The 22,857-nt window shown below is 42.3% G+C and overlaps 1 protein-coding gene across 3 annotated transcripts; it reads left to right on the forward strand.

The window, feature by feature from the left end:
• Positions 1 to 874: 874 nt before the first annotated feature.
• Positions 875 to 22,008, forward strand: LOC149285218 (phosphatidylinositol 5-phosphate 4-kinase type-2 gamma). Of its 3 annotated transcripts, none has more exons than XM_089495581.1 (10): positions 875 to 1,024; positions 3,967 to 4,064; positions 9,700 to 9,796; positions 14,317 to 14,463; positions 14,846 to 14,992; positions 15,758 to 15,796; positions 17,283 to 17,396; positions 20,347 to 20,596; positions 21,601 to 21,704; positions 21,928 to 22,008. In XM_089495581.1, the coding sequence occupies exons 1-10, from the start codon at positions 875 to 877 to the stop codon at positions 22,006 to 22,008; spliced, it is 1,227 nt and encodes a 408-aa protein (XP_089351707.1). The 3 variants fall into 3 exon arrangements, with proteins under 3 accessions (XP_089351707.1, XP_089351708.1, XP_089351709.1); XM_089495582.1 differs by having other exon boundaries at positions 3,967 to 4,041; positions 9,731 to 9,796; XM_089495583.1 differs by lacking the exon at positions 14,317 to 14,463.
• The last annotated feature ends 849 nt before the right edge of the window (positions 22,009 to 22,857 follow it).

The following is a 22,857-nucleotide window of genomic DNA, read 5'->3' on the forward strand; positions in this document are numbered from 1 at the left end:
CAATGTATTGCTATCATCCCCCTGAAAAATTAGCTACCTGTGAAGTGACGGCCCTCCTCATTTCACACCTCACAGTATCTCAAATTGCCAAAGGACTGTGCTAGCGGTTAGGGATTTACCAAGACTTTACATCAACTCCCTCACTTCGCTATCATTAATATAGGGCCACCACTGTCAATTTCACCAGTGTGAAGAGCTGAGCTGGCCCTGTTTAATGTATATATCAGTGTGAGGAGACTTTGAAGAACCCTCAGTGATTTAACTATACATTATGCAGGGCAAGCTTTAAACGTAGCAGACGCTCCCTAGAGATGGGCCTTCATAATGACTAGGCGCTGTCAACTCTCCCTTTAGTGAATAGACCCCCGTGTAACCCGTTTTAATATTTATGTACACAGGTTGATACGTAGACAGGAGGTGGTGTTTAGTTCCACAGGCCCCTTACGTTGTATTGCTGTAAGTCTGTAACATGCTGTGGTACACCGAACATTCTCTGTCCCGAGATACGTCAGAGGAGAGAGGGGTCACTGCTGATTAACTAAAGCACACTAAGACCGAGCAGTCGCCAATAGTTCATTCCGCACTGCATCCCAGAAAATACTGCCATTCTGCCAAACCCAACATGGCCGTAAACTTTCTATTAAGCCATACAAACAAAACCACATCTCCATGGTGATGCCGGACTGACGTTGTCATGTCACATGACCCAATGAGGCGGCTGGGTGGAGGTGGGGCGTTTTTGCGCAAGCGCGCGAGGCGCTCAGGTGAGTCGCCGGGGTCGGGGAGGGGCAGCATCGGAGGCCAGCAGGGGACCAGGCGCTTGGGAGCGAAGAGAAGGAGGCGACACCCGCCCCAGCAACAGCTCCTGGCTGACATGTCCTCCACCGCGCAGCCCATCGCTTCCTCGGCGTCCGCCTCATCCAAGACTAAGACGAAGAAGAAACACTTCGTGCAGCAGAAAGTGAAGGTTTTCCGGGCCAGCGACCCGCTCGTCAGCGTCTTCATGTGGGGAGTAAACCACTCGGTAAGGCCGGGGGAGGGTGCATAGTTTATACCTTGGGCACCTCGCACTCCTATGCCTAAACCCCCCTAGTTTGTGGAATGGGAGTGTCTGTCGGTGACAACCAGTAACGCAGTTACCTGACACTTACACGCGCTAATGCCTGTGACTTAACCCCTTCGGGGGTAAACTATTTTCACACCCACTTCAAATGGAATAAGAGGTTCTGTGTGTCCAGCTCCGAGGTCATGATGACCGGTGTTCTCATGCTGGGAAGTAGGGTGTCTTTCCATGGAGTGACTTGTTAACCCTGCTGCTTCCTGATTAAATACCCTCCTCTTCCACTCAACAGATACACAGCACTGGGCTACAGCCACTGCAGGGGAAACTTTAAAAACACTTCTACCCATTGTACAGCACAGCGGAATGTGATGGCGAGATATATATATATATATATATATATATATATATATATATATATATATATAATCCCTGCTTTTTCCTTGGGCTGGTACTGAAGTTAACGTTTCATTTTAATGGATTACTTTTGGTTGAATGCTTTCCACAAGGAATAAATCTATGACATCACATTGATGTGATCGCCATTGCATTACAGAATACGTTTCAAAAGTAGCGGCTAACATAGTGTTTTGGCCGTCGGTATGGAGTAATGTACACCGGAATAATACTTTGGAAGACTAAAGTAATTTATGGAATTTGATGTTAGAAAACAACTATTCGTCCCGTCTAGTCTGCCCATCTTTCCTGAAGAAAAGACTCAGACCTTGTTTGGTCCTTGGTCTTGTCTTAGATTCGGGATAGTTTTCTGTCTATATCGTGAATGTTTAAATTCCCTTGCTGTATTAGCCTCTACCTCTTCTTCTGGTAGGCTGTTCTATTAATCCACCACCCTCTCAGTAAAGTAAAATTTACTTACATGTGGTTAACACTTCTATAAATCTCATTGATTCATTTTTTTTTTATTCTGCCGGCAGCAGCAGCAGCTTTCTGATGGCCGCACATTAGAGAGAATTATTTTGTTTGGGAAGTGATTATTCGAAAATGGTCAGGGGTTGGCAATACATAACTTGGAGCTAGCGAAGCATATCTTTTGGAGTCTCCGAGGCACTGTTCTTGTGTAATTTTATCCTGATATTATATCTCAAGGATTCTTCAAACCTCTGGATATGTTGTGAAGATGGAGCTTCTTGATTCTCCAGAGGAGGAAAAAATCCTATGAATAGCATTTGGTGTTGGTGTTGGACAAATATAGGCTGTATGGAGAATGAGATAAGTGGAGTCGAGCCGGGTGTTTTATCGGTGCACACCCTAGTCGTGGCAGATACAGAGGGTGTGAAGTGTTCCAGTTAAGAGCGATGGAGCAGTAGTGTCTTAGTGGAAGTTTCCACGTAGCCAGGGCTATGTGAAGCTGTCCCACAACCCATACCAACAACTGGTTTCGGACTGCGTCGGTGGGGAAGGTCCAGGTTTAACGGTCTGTTTCTGCAGATGTTCGTCAAGCGTATGCGTAGCTGACTTCGAAAGATAGCTTAGACGGCTGCAGAACATCAAGCTTTGAGAAGCCACGTCTGGTGGCCGCTAACTGCAACTGTTCCGACGGGTGTTGAACATCTTCTGAGATGTGCTGCTCCCCAAGTGCTGCCAGAAAGAGCAGATTAAAAGAATGTCCTAATCGCTAAACCCTTTCTTGAAGGGCCTGCTTCCCTACTTTTTTCTTTAGTTTGAAATAGGAGTAGTCAGAATGTGCTTCCAGCTGAGGATTGTGTTGTGAGATATCTGAGGCCTCCGGTGCAAGCAGAATGTGTATGTTTACCCAACTGCTTACGCCGGCAGCCCAGAGAAGACGTGGGAGGTTCCCTCAAACTTTGAGAACATCTAAAAAGTCATGTTCAGCACTCCCTGATGGATAGGCACTGTGCTGATCATGCAGCAGGAGACGTGGTTTGGAGACATGCATCTGCATTAGGATTAATAGGCTGATAAACAAATGCCTGTCATTTAATATATACATGCTCCAAGAGCCCATGGTCACCATAGAAAGCCTGTTGTGATAGCTCGCTTCCTTCTTTGCCATAGCCAGGCTTGTTCCTGCCAAGTGCGTGCATTAAAGGCTGGGAGCGGCTGGCGCAAAATAGACCTAAAAGGACTGCAGGGTAGAGGTGGTTATATAAAATGCTTAATCCTCGCCTATCTATATGAAAAAAAAAAAAACACTGGAACCCCTGTAGGAGCCCATACTGGAGCTGGCTAGCAGTGAGTGTCCTGTGCATGCGCAGTGCTGAGCCCAAGGTACCTTTGGTGGGATGCATCTAATGCTTGAGGAGGTAGGGAGAGTCTGTCCTCGTTACTGCTGATTGCCGGGATATGATGCTTTTCTTGAGGGCACACGCCGCCGGCTACTTCATGCCTTGGAGGTTGTGGCCTCTGCGTTATGAAAAGCTCCGGGGACTCCTGTGATAACCTGGGACATTATCTGAGTCTGCCTCCCGAACATGCTCTTAAATGGGCAAATACTAAACAAAAGTATATTTTCATGTATGTAGGATAAATATTATCCTAAGCTGTGCCGCTGTTCTTAAAGTGTGAAGTTAAAGGGCAGTTTGTTATAATAGTTGATTTAAAAATACATAAAAATACATAATATAGCCACTGTTCTAGCTAATTCATTATCATACTGTCTGTGGTAAGTAGTGGAATGGCTCAGTCTTAATTACCCAGCTGACAAAAATGGGTGAATGGCCTTCCCTGAGTTTATTGGAACCAAATGAGATAGAGCCAAGATACTATTATTACTCTTATTAGTATTCTTATTATTAGACAAACCAATACTATAATTGATGCTGAAGGAAAAATATTTTTGTCCTTGGGGATAACTAAACTGCACGGTCTACTCAATTCTGAGTTTTTTAATTAACCATCTACCTGCTTTTTTTTTTATTTTTTAGGTAAATGAACTAAACCAGGTCCCGGTTCCCGTCATGCTGCTACCAGATGACTTCAAGGCCAATTCGAAAATTAAGGTGAACAATCACCTTTTTAACAGGTAACCGAGCTCTGCAGCCGTATCCTAAACGGTGCTCTTCTGGCGGCACGGCTGGTTCTTGCGTTCTCCGCTTTTTGTCGCTATATAATTGGAAACCAATGGTGTCTTTATCTGTTGCGTGATGTCGCGGCTCCTGTGTAAGTTTTTTCATACTGTAAGGTTTATTTTAAGGTTCTGCAACAGATAAAACAAAAGCTGCCCTCTCGATATTAAGCGAATATTCCATAGCAAATCCATCATTTCATTTTTTTCCTTTGCAGGTTTAAATACATATAAATAGGGATACGTTGTGTCTGCGCCCGCTCCCAACTTACTGGGTCACAGCAATGACATGGAAGTTGGCCATATTAAAAAGCAAAGACAATCAAATTAGATCTTAAATTTTTCATTATTAAAGAATTATTGCAGGCAGGCCCTGACATACATACATTGTATTTAGGAATGTGTGTGTATATATAGGTGTATATGTGAGCATGAATGTTTCTGTTAGCATGGATGTGTAGGTATAAGTGTGTGTTAACGTGCATGTGTATGTCTGTGTGCAAGCATGTATGCGTAAGTGTTGTGAGAGTGAGTATGTGTTAGCATGAGTGTGATAAGCTGGTTGGTGGCAATGCTGGCACTGGCAATTTATTTGGGGGCAAAGATAGTACGTGTAGACTATCTAGGGTCACAGATAAGCTGTTTGGGAACAAAGAATGCACAAGGGGGCTGTTTGGCGGCAAAATTGGCACAGGCAGGCTGTTTGGCAGCACTGACAGGTGATTTAGGGCAAGGATTGAACAAGTAGGCTGAGATGGTGCTGGCAAGCTGTTTGGGGCAAAGATGGCACAGTAGGCATGTTGCTTAGTGAAGCTGGGGGCTTCAGGGCAACTTTCCCACTGCGGCTCTGGCTTCTACTTAAGCCTCCATGTACACCTCTAAGGAATATGATGGCACTGTATAAATCAATAACTAATATATGTATGTTTGAAATACCTTATATTTATAATAAGGCAGGTTTTGCTGTTAATGAGACATTCTATGGTCACTGTTAATTTAAGATATTTACACTTATGTTACCAAATTCCCAAATAATTAAGCGAAGCACACTAAAATGCATTTTATGTCGGGACAGATGAAATCTCAGTTCTGGTATTTTGTTATATAAATCAATAATTTTTTTTTTTTTTAGTGTGAATGGAAATTCTTGTCCACATATATAATCGTTATTGTTGTGATTTCCCTTTTCCAAGTATAGGAAATTTATATATACGTATACAAATTATAGATATACTAAAAATGCCCGGCCCCGGTGCAGCAGTACTAGGAATTGTGTATCTATGCCGCCCTTTGTTATAAAAGTGTTTTAACTCTGCCCCTTTAAATAGGAATAAAAGGATTACTGCAGACTGTATACTGTATTGGGGAAGTCCCCTGACATCCCATCTGGATAGGGATTCTTTAGCTATAAAAAAACAAGGTAGAATAGTCTGTTTCCACTAAAAAAAAAAAAAAAAAAAATTAAAACAAACAAGAATCCATTGACCTTTTTTTTTTTTCTTTTTTTTGCTGTTATGTTTTTTCCTTGGGGTTTAAATGACATTAACACATTCTAATCAATGTGGCCTAAAGGCATACTTGGGTTCTATTTAGATTGTTGTGTACTCTGGATTAGGACACGCAGGTTCAGGGTTATTACATATAGTTTTTAACCAATCGGATGATACAAGGCTTGTATACACTGGAAGGGATCGCGGGTTAATACAGAGCCTCTCCATCCGTTAAAAGAACATGGCGTTTGGCAGGCAGGCACTCCAGTTATTGATTGGCTCGGTTTGGGCGTTGATTTATCCATGTTACCGGTTGTGTATTCCGGTCCTGGGTGGGTAGAACCTGAGACTAGTAGAGCAGTCGCGTTAACTTCACACAACGTTGAATTTATATCGCTGATGGGTTACGTACCACAGCCTCCAGAGTGATTTTAATCTGTTGGGCCGCATTTAGAGGTGACCTTATATAAAACTGCCTATAGTTTGTGTGCCAATCGGTGGAATTGGTTCTGAGATTTTATTGGTTTAAACATTAACGCATAGATTGTGACTGTTTGGTGTGACCCACGCGGCATGTCCTACCGATGATTCCTCCGGCGGTTCATAAGCTGGACTTAAAATGTGATATACTGTGCCGAGTTATAAATATATAATGAACATTATATAACAGCGTAAGCTCATATAACAGTGCAGATGCTCCTTCATATACCGGAATATACATTTAACGGGATATAACCAAACGCATACGCATAACCCATCTATACAAGTATATTTAACATACTAGGTTTTATTGAGAAGCGTGTCCTCTCCACCTTTGGTGTCCAACCCTACTGAATAATGACGCTATATAAACTGTTAATTGCTGTATTAGCCCGCTGTGCTAGCGCCGAGGATTAATTCCCATCATTATTCCGCTGTAACTGGGAATGGGGGGCGGACTGGAGAGCTTTTGCTGGCGTGGGGGCTCAAATACGTGCTTTCTCTTGTGCACGGCCATTGGGAACGACTGACAACGGCTTTCATAGGCAATAGAAAGCATCTACGTTCTAAATATAACACTGGCCAGGTTCCTGGTTAATATTCACCAACTAATTGGCTGTCACGGAAATGTCATTTTTCCTTTTACATTAAAGTGATTGGTTTTTTTTTCTAGAACGTAAACTCATTTGACTGCTTATCGTAGTCTGATGTGAAAAATCCAGGCGGAAATCAGATCGCAAGACGTGATTTCCTCAATCCAGCCGAGGAGCTGAGCTCTAAGTACTAGCAATGGGTGGACAGGACATAATGAGTGGTGTATAAAAACATAACTTCACTTACAGAAACAACAGAGTTGGGGTAATAGAGGTCGTATGATTTTATATGGCCCTTTTGGACACCGTGGCTCTGACTTTAGCCTTTCAGTTTGATATTTTAGCATGTAGAGATCAGAAAAGCATTTTTTGGTGCCGAGCAATCGTTTCACACAAGGTCCCGTAAGTCTCTCCAACGCTGCCAGTTGAAAGGGAGTTGTTATGTTGGTGCGGTGGTTTTATTGAATACTTGTGTTATGTATCATTGAAGCCATCATTTTTTTGTGGCCTGGGGAAAAATAGTTTGCTGCCAGCAGGAAAGGTGTGTCGCCATGACTTATACTGAGGAATAATCGACTCATTTTTAAAAGCTCACAGTTTTGCCTGAAATATATTACCAAAGATTCTCAGCAGAATAAACAGAATAAACTAGAATTATGGTTACTGTGAAGGATCTTCGATGTAATAGTCATTGGTACGACGTCTGCATTAGACGTCTGTTGCTTTACGTCTTTTTCTGTTCTCGCCCATTATCCACTTTGACTCTCCGTCTTCTCTTTGGTCAGTATGGCTATGTCCATTTTAAATATTGAAACAGATGCATAGCAAATTGCTGCTTTGGCTGCTTTCGCCATATCTTCTTCCTGAAGGCTCTCTAAGTGGAGGTAGCCATTTTGTAAAGGAGTATTTACAAAACGTTTGTCTTTAAGAATATGGGAGTCGGACTGGCTTCCCGGTGTGAAGGAATGTGCAGGTATAGATCTATAGCATAGCGGTGCATTTGGAGGTATGCAGACCATGTAAGTTCGTTCAAAGGCTTGCTGAGCGTTGGTTTTCTTAATAGTGGAAGAAGGTCCAGATACGTTTTGGGTTACGTACTGGTTTTGAATGGGTTAAAGTGGTGTCTCTGGTGGCTTCTGGGAGAATGTTATGCGTTGGGTGGCGAGTAACCTGCTGCTCTACACACGGGTTCGTGAATTTGCAGCATTTATGTCCTTCCGTATCAGGGGCTCCCTGTCCCGGGTATTGCTTGGTTTGTCGTAGCCGTAGTAATACTTATTCTGGACCTTTATTTTGGGCACTCAGAAATGTGTTATCTTTTACGGTTTGGTATATAGAGTACAGTGAATGTGATAGTTATAAGTAGCCTGTATAATGCTGATGTATCGTGACATTTTTAGAGTTACCGTCCCCCTTTAACAATGCATTATGCAGGGCCAGTTCAGCCCTTCTTGTAGGAGGAACACATAAGAACTGGCCCCTATACTTCGTAGGAAGTGAGGCAGGCCAACCTGCAATTCTCCATTTGGCAGATAAACAGCAGTGTAGTGCATGGGATGTATTTTACTTCCTTCCCAACCTCTATCCCTGGCGAATGAGGATGCTTGGGAGGTAGTGTGTCACTCAAACTGGCAGCACTACAGTGCACGCGCAGGATGCACTCACCAGTGTCCCACTGAGCTCTACCTCTGTCCCGAAAGGTGGCAGCGAGATAGAGTGGCAAAATCAGGACTGTCCCATGCAAAGCGGGACAGTTGCAAAGCCTGATTTTGTACTGTGCTTGGCATTCTGGAATTAGTGACCTACTCGGTTATAAATAGAGGGTTTGGGTTTTAAAGGGGCAGCATAGTTTAATAAGTAGATTATCCATGCTTAACATACTGACCCACATCATAGAGAGCTCTGATGGAGTAATGGTGTAACATTCATTCAGGGTAATATTACAGGAGAGGAGCACACATACTATGCAGATCTCATAGCAAATGAATGGCGAGTGACCTAAAACACGCAGGAATCACGGTCAGGGCAGGCTTAAGGGGTTCAGGCACCCTGTGCGAGCCACCGCTGTCATGCCCCCTCCCTGGTCATCACCCCTTGTCCGTTTGTCCCCTTCATCACTGTACCACACCTTTTGTTTCCTCATGTAGTTCACATAAAGATTAAAATAAACACAGCATTGCAGGTATAGATCAACTGAATAAGATATACAAAATCCTCAATTTGCAGGTATTAATAAATAACACAAGAAACATAGCTTTGTAGGTAAAGAGCAGCTAAACATACAAACCCAGCCTTGCAGGTATAGATCAACTGAAAAATCACCCGAAAACACGTAATTTAAGGTATAGATCAAATAAATAATGCATGGAAACCCCTACATTGCAGGCATAATTACAGGTCACAAACCCCAAAGTCCTTTGTCCCCAAACGTGTCTGTGCCATCTTTGTCCCCAAACGTGTCTGTGCCATCTTTGTCCCCAAACATGTCTGCCATGCTTGCCCCCCATTTACAAATCTATGCTATCTATACACAAACATAAATGAATACGTACTCATTCACACATACTCATTCATACATGTTCCCCCACCCCCCCACTGCAGATTTGTCTATGGCGTTTGCACGCTTCAGTGTGTGTGAGCAACGCAGAGGTAAGCAGCGGACCCGCATGGAAGTGATCGCAGTGGCAGGCCCAGTCGCAGTTGCTACAGGCTCAAGGTGCAGCTGCTATAGGCCCCCCCAGGAATGACAGGGCCCAGGTAGCTGCCCCTTTCGCGTTAAAGATGGCCCCTGCGTACAATATGGTTGCTTGGGGCCACCACTATGTGTAGGTACCCAGCATTCTGCATGCATGTGGCACCTCTCTCTTACTGCAGGGGCAATCACATAAACGCAGCAAATCATAGAAGTATGTTGAGCCAATCTCTGTACGTGGAGCTTTTTGTTTGTTGTTGATCCTGAGCTGTTATCTGAATGCTGCAGTATTGCAAGTAATGTGGTTTTTTTTTTTTGGTTTTTTTTCTCCATGGCAGGGAGAACTTACCTAGTCACTTCAAATTCAAGGAGTACTGTCCGCAAGTTTTCCGAAACCTCCGCGAGCGCTTTGGAATAGATGACCAGGACTATCAAGTACGTAACTCCAGGGAAACGCGTATGTCTTTACATACCTACGTAAAAGCGTGTCCACGTAAGCTGGGCAATAGAACATCTAATGAACTTTACCCAAACCAGTCATGTGCTGGTAGTGAATTTGTAGACTAATTCACTCCCGTAATGTAAACTAAAGGAATCCAACCAGCATATGTTTCTAATATCACAGAACCCTTGATCATCATAAACGCATTATTGAAAAGACCGTAAGTTTTACCGTAACCTGAAATTCTACACAGTTGGTTCTCGGCTCCTACATTCGACGTAGATCTGTGTGCCGTTAACGGAAGTAAACCGCTAAACTGGGGTAAAAAAAACTCTGCTACATGCACACAAATGTGTGTACAGATGTTTTAAACTTCCATTTCCACTTTTCTACTCAATAATTCTATTTGTGAGGCATTTTTTTCAAGTGACTTGCATTCTGCCTGGCAAGGTTGCAGGGTTGCAGTTGTGTGGCTGGTCACATTTACTCTCCTCCACCTCTCCTATCTTCTCCACCTCCGTCTAGATTGTAAGCATGTTTGAGCAAGGCCCTCCAAATTGGGTAGTGCAATACATTTGTCCTGTTTAGTCATTGTTTGATGGAATGAACATGATGGTGCTATATATATATATATATATCAATACATAATTGCTCAATTATTTTGAGTGTGGTAGGCCCCATGTTGGAGGAATATATTCTGTTTTGCTTTTTTGTGTCTGAGCACTGGATTGAATGCAGCATTCTTAAATTAAGTGTTAGATTATACACTCAGGTGCGCTTCGCTACCTGGAGATCTATTCTTTAATATTAACGACAAAGGAAGTGCCAGGGACATCACGGAAAAATGTCAGTTAACGACCAATGACGTGCCTGGCATGTCATGGCATTGAATGAGCTTTGCACACAAAACAAAACTTAAACATTTGGGTATTTCTAAACTCAGGACAAATTAGAATCTATTTCGCTGTTTTTTTTTTTCATTAGCTTTTGTAGTTGAGTTAGTTTTTGAAAGAAAAAAAACAACAAAAGTCAGAAGGCATGCTTTCTTACAAATTTTCACCATATTTTCTATTTTTAATACTAAATTAGCTATGATCAAAATAATGGTATCTAAAGAAAGCCCTTGTCCAATATGACACAAACACACAACAATATATTTCGTGTGGGTGCACTAAATACATATCCAACAGCTATAGTCCAGCCCGTCATTCATATAGTTTATATAAATTGGAAGTGTGATTGGAAGCCGATGGCAGGAAGGAGTCGACACTAGGGCTGAAACAACGAATCGATAAAATCGATAATAATCGATAACGGAAATCGTTGTCGACGATTTCCGTTATCGATTAATCGAGTGATCGATTCGTTGTTTACTTACCTCCGCGAGCGTTCCCCGCTTCTGCAGTCTCCGCCTTCTTTTAGTTACGTGACGCGTTCCGGAGGTAAGTATTCTTCATGTCTGTGCGATTCGCTCTGTGCAAGTGGCTCCATTCGCACAGAGCGATTCGCGGGGGGTGGGGGTGGGGTTTCAGGGGATGCAGGGCAGGGTGTGAGTGTGGGTGCGGGTGCAGGGCAGAGTGGGGGTGGGGATGCAGGGCAGGGTGTGAGTGTGGGGGCAGGGTAGGAGACTGGGTGCAGGGCAGAGTGGGGGTGGGGATGCAGGGTGTGAGTGTGGGTGCAGGGCAGAGTGGGAGACTGGGTGCAGGGCAGGGTGTGAGTGTGGGTGCAGGGCAGAGTTGGTGCAGGGTGTGAGTGTGGGGGCAGGGCAGAGTTGGAGACTGGGTGCAGGGGCAAAGTGCCAGGGCTGGGTGCAAAGTGCCAGGGCTGAGGCAAAGTACTGAGTGCTGGGTGCAAAGTGCCAGGGCTGGGTGCTGGGTGCAAAGTGCTGGGTGCAAAGTTTCTTGAACAGTAATAGTCCACCTCTTTTCAGAATGTTTGGGGTTATTTTGTTTCATAAATATTGTGTTTGGGTTTTTGTACTTTGAAAATATTGTTTTTTATTACATCATAACAAAATAAGAATGTTAATGTAAATTTTAAGTTGTTTTTTAACATCCAGTTCATTAAATTATTTTAAATAAACGAAAAATTTGCATATTGTTTTTTTTTATCCGATTAATCGATTAATCGAAAAAATAATCGGCCAACTAATCGATTATTAAAATAATCGTTAGTTGCAGCCCTAGTCGACACAAACCTGATTCCTAACCACGGGTAATCGGTGGTTCCTCCCTCCACAAAATCACAAGGATCTTTTCCGTTTTTCTGTTATTCCTTGTGTGTGACATCCTGGCGAGTGGCAGAGTTCACTTCTTGTAGACGATGAGGTTCTTAATAGGGGATTTGTGTGCTAAGTAAGATTTAAATGAACCGAAGCCATTTAGTAAGCAGTTTATATTCGGAGACTGACTTTTTTTCTGTTCAAGATATAATACATAAAATCCTCTTATTTTGGCAAATCTTCTTATGGCAATGAATGAGATGACTTTCACACTGTGCGCATCTAGCGGGCTTACAGTTTAACCCATCCTTTACTGGTCGGGCTGCTCATTCTTTTCCTGCTTCACTAAAGGTTAGATTTAAATTCTTTCCTTTTCCATTCCGTTTTCATCATACCCCGCAATATATTATTACCAGTAATCCATAAGCCGTAACGTTCAAATGTGCTACTTGAACAAACTGTCTCTGCCTTTTTTTTTTATTTTTTTATGTGGCCATACTTTTCTCTAGGTGTTGCGTATAGATCGTCCGCTTCATTATTTTCCTTTTACCTGTGGTTATTCAGCCGCATACTCACTCCATTTAACCTAGTTGCCCGTCAGCAATGTTTTACTCTGCCGGTTACTTATTAAGGTAGATTTGAGTCTGGACAGCAGATTCACGGACGGTTGGCAGAGCTGGCCAAGATCCAAGGCTTAAAACAATTAAACCGCTAAGAGTTCAAATTTGTGTGAAGGGCAGATATATCTATATATAAGATGTAGAATTACTGGAAAGTTTTGTTTTTTGAGCAAGCTGGAAAAATCAAGTTATACACGATAAGGTTTGTACCGTCCACAGAGTGTGACATCTTTCTCTGTTCTTTGAAAGATCAATCATTAGATTGCTACCTGGATTTTTTTGCATTTTTACTTAATAAGAATAGAGCTACAAGCCACTAAACTCAAAGGAAGTTAGAATGTTTATCAAACGTAGATGACGTGAATGACGATGTATGCTTTTTTTACTTACAGAACAACCTTCTGTTAGTACCAAGTAAAGGAATGGACTAAAATTCATTAAATGTGCCCTAATATGAGAACCACACACTAAGAGTTGCAAAACGTTTATTTCATTTTTTTATTTTTTTTGGGGGGGTTGTCACATAATTTTCCCAGACAAAGTGCTAATTTCTTAACAGCAGAACTCGGTCAGACCTTTTATGGAGGGATATTTATGCTGCTTTATACTATTACTTATGAAAACTCAATGCGTTTAAATGTTTCTTCCTTGAGTTTATGGTGTTGAGTACGCAGTATATACACACTAGTTGCACCTTAAAGTGAAGTTAACTCGGTAGGTTCCCTTACACTGTGTCCTTCTAGACTGGCCATTCGTAGGTTGATGTTCTTCTCCTGAGCATTCAGCTGCAGGACGTTGCTGCAGGACGTTGCTGCAGGACGTTGCTGCAGGACGTTGCTGCAGGACGTTGCTGCAGGACGTTGCTGCAGGACGTTGCTGCAGGACGTTGCTGCAGGACGTTGCTGCAGGACGTTGCGATCGCTGCTGTATCTAAAAGCTTTCCTTCCCAGGTTCTTGTTTATGGTATTTGGTGCCCGTTGTATAGGCTGCTTCAACAGTTTGCATAGTTTCACGTTAGACGTTGTAAGTAGCTCAGGGGCGAAGGATATTTTAACTAAATCCAATGTAGCATATAAATATAAAAATCCAGTGAATATGAGGAGCCTTGAGAATAGTTGGCAAACCAGCCCAGCTCAACATCTGGGTTTACATACATCCTGAAAAGCCAGTCCGGACCGAGCACCAGAATAGCAGAGAATAAACGGCGTTAGGATAGAGACTTATTACTCACTCTATAAGTCTATGCTAGTTTGCATCTTCATATCGCTAGTCGCATAGCTTCGTAATATTATAATACTTGTCGTGAGCCCTTTACCTCTACGCTGCTCTCCCGTTGTGCTGATGTCGGCAAACCTGCCCTCATAGCAACTTGGCTCTCATACAGCCACCCGCTTCACGTCCTATATTTGTCAAAACTTGCACAAAACGGCTTATTTAAGATAACAATACTCTTTTTTTTGCTTTGAGAGAAGCGGGAACTGAGATCCCCTCCTGTGTAGCACTGTTATGCATTGACATGACATATAACTTCCATTGTTGTGCTGCCATGGAAGGTGGGAGCGGTGTCCATGTTATTAGCAAAATGCGTTACTTCTACAGTAAATAAGTTACATCCGTGTTGATGAAATAACGAGTCGTTATTATCTCTCTCCCTTTTATTTCTTGTTTACAGGCCTCCCTGACAAGGAGCTCCCCGTATGGCGAAAGTGAAGGTCACGACGGCCGCTTTCTCCTGTCCTACGACAAAACCTTAGCTGTTAAAGAAATATCCAGCGAGGATGTTGCAAATATGCACAGTATCTTATCCTATTACCACCAAGTAAGAGCGGGAACCAAAACTCAACCAAATGTTGGGGCAGCATATGTTGTGTGTTCTTCCTGTCGCTTGTCTCTTATGGCTTTACAATTTTTGACTGAAATATATTTGTTTGGATAATGTGTCGCTGAAGTATAATGTACATAACGTGTGTGTCACAAAAACTTTCTTCTCTGCCACGAAGTTTGGTTGGCATATCCAGAGAGCAAAAGAAACGTTTCCTCAGAGAAGGTGTCCATATCCACACCTCAGTGTATAAACACTGAGGTGTTTATTTTTTTTTGTGCGTTTGGGTAGAATTCTTCCAATATTGAAGTTTCTGATTCCTTTTCTTTTTGCGTTGTGAAGTGTGAATTAACCTGCTCGTTTATCTTTCATCTCCTAGCATATAGTGAAATGTCACGGGAGCACGTTATTGCCCCAGTTTCTTGGCATGTATCGTTTGAGTGTGGACAATGAAGACTCTTACATGCTGGTAATGAGGAATATGTTTAGCCACAGGCTTACGGTTCACCGGAAGTACGATCTTAAGGTGAAAGTTCTTTTTCTTTACTTCTTCTTACAAGTTTTAGGTATGGAGTCATGCGTAAGCCTTTCCTAAATGAACACCCTTGTAGACTGACTTTTCAGGCACTTCATTTTTATGTATAGCTTGACAGGTACAAGTTCTTCTGTGCTTCTACTTCCCAAAACCTTACAACTAACAGCGCAATACCTAAAACAAACCCCAATATATGTGTATTTAAACCCACCTGGTGTGTATGCCACGGAAGCGGTGGCTGCGGCTTCCTGTTGGGCTATCGTTCCTCTCTATTAGGTTACTGACCCCCTCTGTAAACGTTTCCCAAGTGTCTCATTGGGGACATTAGTGCCCGTTGTACGTGGCTGGAGTCGTAACTTCACAGGGGTTGTACTCCCTGTGCCAATTAGGATATTTTGGCCAACCCTGCAAACCGGGACGCTTGACTGGACTTTGGTGAAAGAGGATCTTAGTAGGTTTTGTAGTGGTGGAGTGAGGAGAAAGATCTTTCTGTGGTACAGTGTCTTGGTTTTAAACCAGACATCTCAAAAATAACGCAGATAAGAAAGGTGTGAGACAATTCAAATTAAAGGTGACGGCTCCACTTTAATATAAAAAGGTGCTTTCATGGAAGTCTGTATGGTTGCAGTGTCATGGCTTTTATGCTCAGGTAGGCTATAGCTTGGTGGAACTCATACTTCAGAGTGCTGGCTGACCTGTTTAGTTGCCCATAAGCCTTTTGATTCACAATGTTTAAGTGACTTTTTTTATTTTCAGGGCTCCCTGGTATGTCGTGAAGCCAGTGATAAAGAAAAGGTACTGACTGTATGTTCTTAATGCTTGCTTAATTTTCATTCCTTATTGTTTTTTTAAAACGCTGATCATAGTTAACCCCACCTTTATCAGAACCAAAGCTCTTTGAGATGAAATGTGATTATCAGAAAGCTGGAGGGAGCCGTTTCTCTTTGGCTTCTCATTCTTCAGTGATACCTGTGCAGAAAACTGATGTGAAAAGTGACAAGAATACATAGTGCAAATTAAAGCGTGCTTTTCTCTGCCTTAATTATTCGACACAATTCATTGTCCAGAAGTCACCCAATTGGCTAAATAGCCAACTCCTAAATGAGCTCCTTGGTTAGCAGACCTGTGGCCCTTTATATGATGCTGAATTTCCAAGCTCCTCAGCGAGACATTTTCTGGATATGGGCTTGCTGAGGACCATTGAAGTAGACTGCAGATAGGGAGCTGCTCACCATTGTTTTAAGGAAAATAAATTAGTTTTTAGGCTTGGAGGCCACATCAGACTCATCAGGAGTCTCCGGATTCTTTTTCGCCTGTGTCATTTCAGTAAAGGTTGCCGTCATAAGCAGTCTTTCAAATCGTACAGCTGTAGCTATTTGTTCAGTGTCCAGATTGTACGCCTATAAAATTAAGAGAAAAGAGGAAAAAAATAAAGTTTAAGGAGAGACTCCTCGCCTTATACAGGCTCAATAAATAAAAGTAGTGCAGTAAAGTACACAGTAAGTGTACAGTAAGTATAATAATATTTGTGCAGAGAAAAAGTATTCTGTACAAAGTGTTTCAAAGCAGACTGTGAGCTGGCGTCTTTTTATTAGCGTTCTTTATGGTTATTGATTATTTTCGTGTTTAGCTTTATTAAAAGCTTTGCTAAAGTAACGGAATAAAGGGTTTTTAATGCTTTGTCTGCTCTCATTTCCTTCCACATCAAGTAAATTCCAGCGATGAATAAACAAACCTTATTTGGTTGCCGCACACTTCATGAAAAGTATTTCTAAAAAGAGCAGTAGTAGTCCTACAGACGCTATGAAAATATCCACTTTTCCCCGTTGGGAAATCTTGATCAGCGGCGATGCTGTAACCCGCTGTTCTTAACGTAACATTTTTCTGTGTAAAACATATTTCTAAAGCAGTTACGATGTTTGGATTTCTATCCTCTCAACCCCATACATTTCTCTTTTGGTCTATGGATACCATAGTTTCCGACGATTATAATCCCTTACTTGAGACCCCCTTCAATCTCTTTATTGTTTTTTCTCTTAAATGGAGGGCTCCCACCAGATTATTGCTAAAATCTTTTTAGAGCCTGTGCTAACCAGCAGCCGCAATCTTCCACCATCACAGTTGTTTGGTTAACTGTATCCGCGTAGTGTCCTCTGTAGATAATGCTGCTTATGGCAGTCTTAACAAGATATTGATGCATCAAATGCACTAAGAACCTTCATATTGGGTTAATGTGCTGTTTGTGTTAATACAGTGTTTTGGGTTTTTTTCTTCTTCCAAGGTAAAAGACTTGCCAACCTTTAAAGACATGGATTTTTTAAACATGAGCCAGAAAGTGTACGTAGATGACGAACAAAAGAAGGCCTTCATGGACAAGTTGAAGAGAGATGTGGAGGTAAACTGATCTTGATATGCTGCTGTTTTAGGAACAACCCTACATATTGAATGGTCTTCTTCCACCACATACCTGCAATGGCTTTGGTGGCAGGCAGTGTTTTCCAATACAATCTATTTAATTCATATACTTAGAATGACAAAGTGCTTGGTCCTCCTTAAGTGCGGGCTTGATTTAGAAACTTTACTTTAACACCCAGCCTCTTCACCCAACTATTCGCGGCCACCATGAAGTTCTGTTTAAGGAGGAGGCTTCGGTAACCCTCTGAGCTTCTCCAAATCTATAAAAACCCAATTTGGTCTAAAAACGTAAAATTATATTTAAAAAAAATGGTGATGTGATTATGCCAGCTTAACCCAAAGCTGTGAGTTCAAAGTTAGAGCACAAAGACAGAACTGATTACTCTGATTCCCATTCTTATATTATTCTTCATCCTCACAAGACTCAAGGAGCTGCGTCGTAAATCCTGGCCGTAGACCCTTGCCTAATATATTAAAAAAGGACATTTTGTTGTTCTTGGACCTTGTGAGTTAACTCTGGGCTGATCACGTCCTCAGGACCCAAACACCCTGTCTACCTAATAGCTAGATGACCCATCGTTACTTCTCAAACACCGTTTAACCCCCGCAATCTTTGTTATGACTATGGAAACCATATTTCTCCTACTCATAACTGTGAAGATGCTAGGTGCTGCTTCCCTGTGTGACCCAGTGCCTGATCCCTGCTCTATTATATGGCACCCAGGACAGGACATCTGGCATCTTTTGGAGATGCCCTCTTTGGAGATGCCCTCCTTGGATGCTCCTCCTGCCCCACTGAGTTTATAGTGGGGTCTGGCCAGGTTTCAACAAGCATTTATAGCAGGATGTGGCCTAAGAAAAAGTTACATTTTCTCTGAATTATACTAAAAGATGTGAAGTTAGGCACTCTCCTTTAACATTTCACATTACCCTGCAAGAACAAAGCTATTTATAGCCAGAAAAATAAGCAAGTCATTTTTTTCCCCCAAGTCATTTCTGCGCCGTACTATTAAAATAACCCAAGGAAATCTTAACGTATGAGGCATCGCTACACTGATAAGGAGTCACAACATTCAGTTTTTTTTCTGGCTACATTTTACTGCTTGTGACTGCAAATAATAGCTACAGGTTCATGTGAAAGTTAGGAAGCACTTTTTATCTTCCGCTTGGTAAAATACATGAAGAATAGTTTTAAGGTGATAACATTCTGGAAGATTTTACAGAAAAATCGACAGAACTCAAGGCAGCGTCCCTCTAGATTGCAAGCTTTATAGGTGAAATTTAAAGGGACGCTACAGCCATCATGTCCACCATACTGATAGCGGGGCCCTTGACATTTTTGTGGCGACCGCCTTGCAAATGCAGAATACCCCCCGTATGCATATGCTTTTTTTTCTACAGTTACTTACCATGCAGATTGGAAGGACGTGTTTGCTGCCACGTGATATACTCACTGCCAGTCGCCATTCTGCGAGTGGTTTAATGAAACCCACCTGTGCAGCCGGTGGACATCTGCACGATGCAGACAGCCTCCACAGCTTCCGGACTTCTATGACGGAGAGCCGGTTTTAGAAGCCCCGACCAGCAGCAGTGGAGGTTGTCTGCATGCGTTGCACAGACCTCCATCAGCTGCCCCTACTAGATACCAGGGAGTCTGAAGCACGGGGACAAGTCGGGGGGGGGTAGAGTGGCATATGGGGGAGTATAAGGTATATCTAGGGCAGAGTGGCATTTAGGGGGTATAAGGCATATCTGGGGCGCAGTCGCATATATGGGGGGGTATAAGGCATATCTGGGGCGGAGTGGCATATAGGGGGGTATAAGGCATATCTGGGGGTGCAGAGTACCAAGCCGGGGAGCAGGTGCAAAACTGTGGGGCAGGTTGGCAAATAAAAGTAAATAAAAACAAGAAATGCCTTTCCTCAATCAGTTTTTATCAAATATGAAAAAATATTAGAATTAATATTTACTAGTAAAACATTTTCCTATAGGGTAGTCTTATATTCAGGCTTTCTTTTTCCCCCCCTCTAAATTAATATTCACATGTTGGGGGGAGGGGTCGTCTTATAATTGAGCGGATGCGGTACATCACGTGGGGAGATGAGCAAAATAGCTGGACAGCAGGGGAACGGAGGCATTCCACAGAATGACTTCATCCTATGCATTGAAATGTATATGGTACTCGCAAATACTTTGTTGAGGATCCTGCCCGGGACCGTGTCCCTTTAACATCATGGGGCCCCAGAACATGCATTGCACAGACAGAGTGTGTCATATGACGTGACGTCCAATTTAACTCTCTAAGCTTTTGAAAGGTATATGTAACACGTTTCACGTTAAGCTGTGTCCAAGTGTCCTCCTATTTCTAGGAGGATAAAATCCCCGTTTCTTCCCTAAATGGCTCAGGCTCTGGTTTTTTTGTACATTCTGCTGGTGAGAACAGATGGAGTTTAGCTGCTGGCAGCTGCGTGATATTGTCATGACGTTTTATGCAAACCAAGAAAAGTGTGAGCTTTCTAGATTGGCGATAATATAATGTTGTTAGCGGATTCCGTGCTAAAAAGTATTCCGCTAGTAAATACTTTGCCTACAGTGTTTTAAATCCTTTTTATTGGGGAGGTTAGAATGTTCTAATCGTATTTTCTGGCTGGTTTCTCTTCCCAGATCCTTAAATGACATCTTGCACTCTAAACAAGATGTTCTAAGGATATTTGTGACATCGCCTATGACATCGTTGCTTAGCTCTTTTTTGTGAAATGTTGATCTCAAGTGACCTTTTGAAATCAGTGATATATTTTTAACGTCTGTCGCTACCTGTATTATCATTCCTACTTCCACCGCAAACCTATTTGTGTCTACGTAGTCAGGGCTAAAACATATATAATGCTGCCCGAAGTCCTGTTTTATAATGAAACTTTTTAATGTTTTAGTTTCTAGTGCAATTGAAGATTATGGATTATAGTTTGCTTCTGGGGATCCATGACGTCCATCGGGCAGAGCAAGATGAAGACGAGGAGGTTGAGGATGAGGATGCTGAAAACGAAGGGCCGGTGCTCAGCAGTGTGGGATCGTACGGGACGTCCCCTGAAGGAATAGCTGGCTACCTCAACTCCGATAAACCGCTGGGACCCGGGGAATTCGAACCGTTAATTGATGTGTATGCAGTCAAAAGTTCTGAAAGTGAGTTGCTAAACGTACACACTTTAAACGTGTTATTTTGTCTCAGTTGCTTAAGTGAGAGCGAGCAGTATCAGAGATCCAGGGAAGTCTGTTGGCTCCCTGTTGATGGAATATATTTGTTAGCCACATAAATAATATAAAATAAATGAAGACTTTAGTTGAGGTTGAAATCTTTTTATTGGCCCAACATAGAAAAAAACATGTAAAGCTTCTGTGACGGGACGCCCTGTACCCCGACCGAGTGCTCCTGCCAAACGTTGCTTCATGCTGCCGGGACACCAGCGATTAACCCCTTCAGCGCCAGCCAGAACCAGCGTTGTAGAGAGAAGTTTAGCTACTGTGACTATTGTCCTCAAAAGGACAATAAAGGATCATAGCTCCCCCCCCACATCACACAGAACTCATGTTGAGGTGAAAGCAGGACTCCCTGACTTTTGGCTGAAACCTGCTGGATATCAGATCCAGGTGCAAATACTGGCCATAGAGGTCTCTGTCCTGCAAGTCCTGACCTTCACAGTCTTTAGAGTCACTTATACTTAGTGAAACGGGGCACTCTGTACCAGGGCCCATAGTCTGTAGGAAGGAGCCTGGCACTCAGTCCCCTCCAGGAGCCTATGGCACGGAGGCTTCATACGGTTCCATGGACCTCGGAGGTCTCCTCTTCAGACGAAAAGGCAGATTAAGGAATGGCGAGTTTTAAGTAGATACAACATGAATATAAATATATACTCACATACTCCCCTAATGTAATTGTAGCAACCTTTACTTATAAGTAATTCACCACTACAAAGAAATAACACATATTGTGCAACACAGGTGTGTGTGTATGTGTATGTATAGATATGTGTGTGTGTGTGTGTGTGTGTGTGTGTGTGTGTGTATATATATATATTTATTTATTTATTTTTTCAACATACTCCTACTTGCAAAATCTATAGCTCTTTAGTTTATTTGTGTCCGTCTTAAGTTATATGTTGGTACAAAAATAGTTTTTATATACGCAGGTGCTCCACAAAAGGAGGTATATTTCATGGGACTGATTGACATTTTAACGCAGTACGATGCTAAGAAGAAAGCCGCGCATGCAGCCAAGACGGTGAAGCACGGGGTAATGCATTTTAGGAGAATTTTCAAACTGTAGAAAAAGACAATTCAAAGCCATATTTAACTTCACTGACGCTGTGGCCATTATTTCTTTTGTCTAATACAACACAGCCTATGTTTGAACAATTTTATAATACAGATTACATAATTGCACTTAATTACCTTTTATATGTAAGAAGGAGATGGCGTGTTCTACTTAATGCAATTTCTTTTTTCTTTTCTTTTAGGCTGGGGCTGAGATATCCACAGTCCATCCAGAACAGTACGGAAAAAGATTCCTGGACTTTGTCACGAATATCTTTGCCTAGTTAGAAAAAGACACTTTAATGAATAACCAAGGTTTTTGTAATCTTAAATGCGGATAAAAGGTTTTTTCGCCAGTAGTATAACGGTGTGGATTGCTGTTGGCTCTTGTACGCAATCTGTTATGGATCATAGTACTCGGCCGTTGGACTAGCAGATCATTTTAATGGTTAACAGCAGAGATCCTTAAAACACTTGAGGAGGAGCAGTTTAATTGTGGACCATACCACTAGTAAATGGGGAGAACTCTAATAGAACGGAATAAGGTATAATGAGCTTTAAGACCCTCTCCAGTTACTAAACACAGTGGTCTGGATATATGCTGCACTGTATACCCGACTGGCTTCACAATTTTGGATTAACTGCTAATGTCGGCCGGCGTGTATTTTAACTTCTAGTAAACACTAAAAGACAGTCCTGTTTCTCCTCTCTGCTATGGCGGTTTTCTAAGGTTTTGTTACAGCGTTTAAGTTTAAATACTAGCTTTCTAGCGCATTGTTAATATTTTAGTATGGATTAAATATATAGCTGCTTTTTTCAATGGATTTCATTCATGCTTCAGGGTAAACAGAAAATGTTGTCAGACTGCAAAATCTGCGCCCCCCCCCCAATTTAATGCGAACTATAGATTAATTGAAAGGGTAAATCCCAAGGATCCTGAAGGTATGCTGGTGGCTATTGTAAGGGGTACACGGTATAGCTGTGAACTACGTCGGTTCCCTGAATTCTCCACCAGCCACCTGAAAGAATTGGTACCTGCCGCTTGCTAGGCACCACTGGAGTTGTAGTTCCACAACGGTTGCTCCTAAATGCAGCTCTTGCCGTACTGACTCTTAAACTTGCCATCTGTCAAG

The sequence above is a fragment of the Sceloporus occidentalis genome, unplaced genomic scaffold (genome assembly GCF_023333645.1).
Source record: "Sceloporus occidentalis isolate IW3139 unplaced genomic scaffold, rSceOcc1.0.p SCAF_82, whole genome shotgun sequence".
Taxonomy (NCBI): Eukaryota; Metazoa; Chordata; class Lepidosauria; order Squamata; family Phrynosomatidae; genus Sceloporus; species Sceloporus occidentalis.

Excerpts from the sequence above, each read along its gene's own strand:
- LOC149285218 (XM_089495581.1), top strand. The coding sequence starts at position 875 with ATGTCCTCCACCGCGCAGCCCATCGCTTCCTCGGCGTCCGCCTCATCC. Across the intron at positions 1,025-3,966 it reads TGTGGGGAGTAAACCACTCG|GTAAATGAACTAAACCAGGT; the intron begins GTAAGGCCGGGG and ends TTTATTTTTTAG. Across the intron at positions 9,797-14,316 it reads TAGATGACCAGGACTATCAA|GCCTCCCTGACAAGGAGCTC; the intron begins GTACGTAACTCC and ends TCTTGTTTACAG.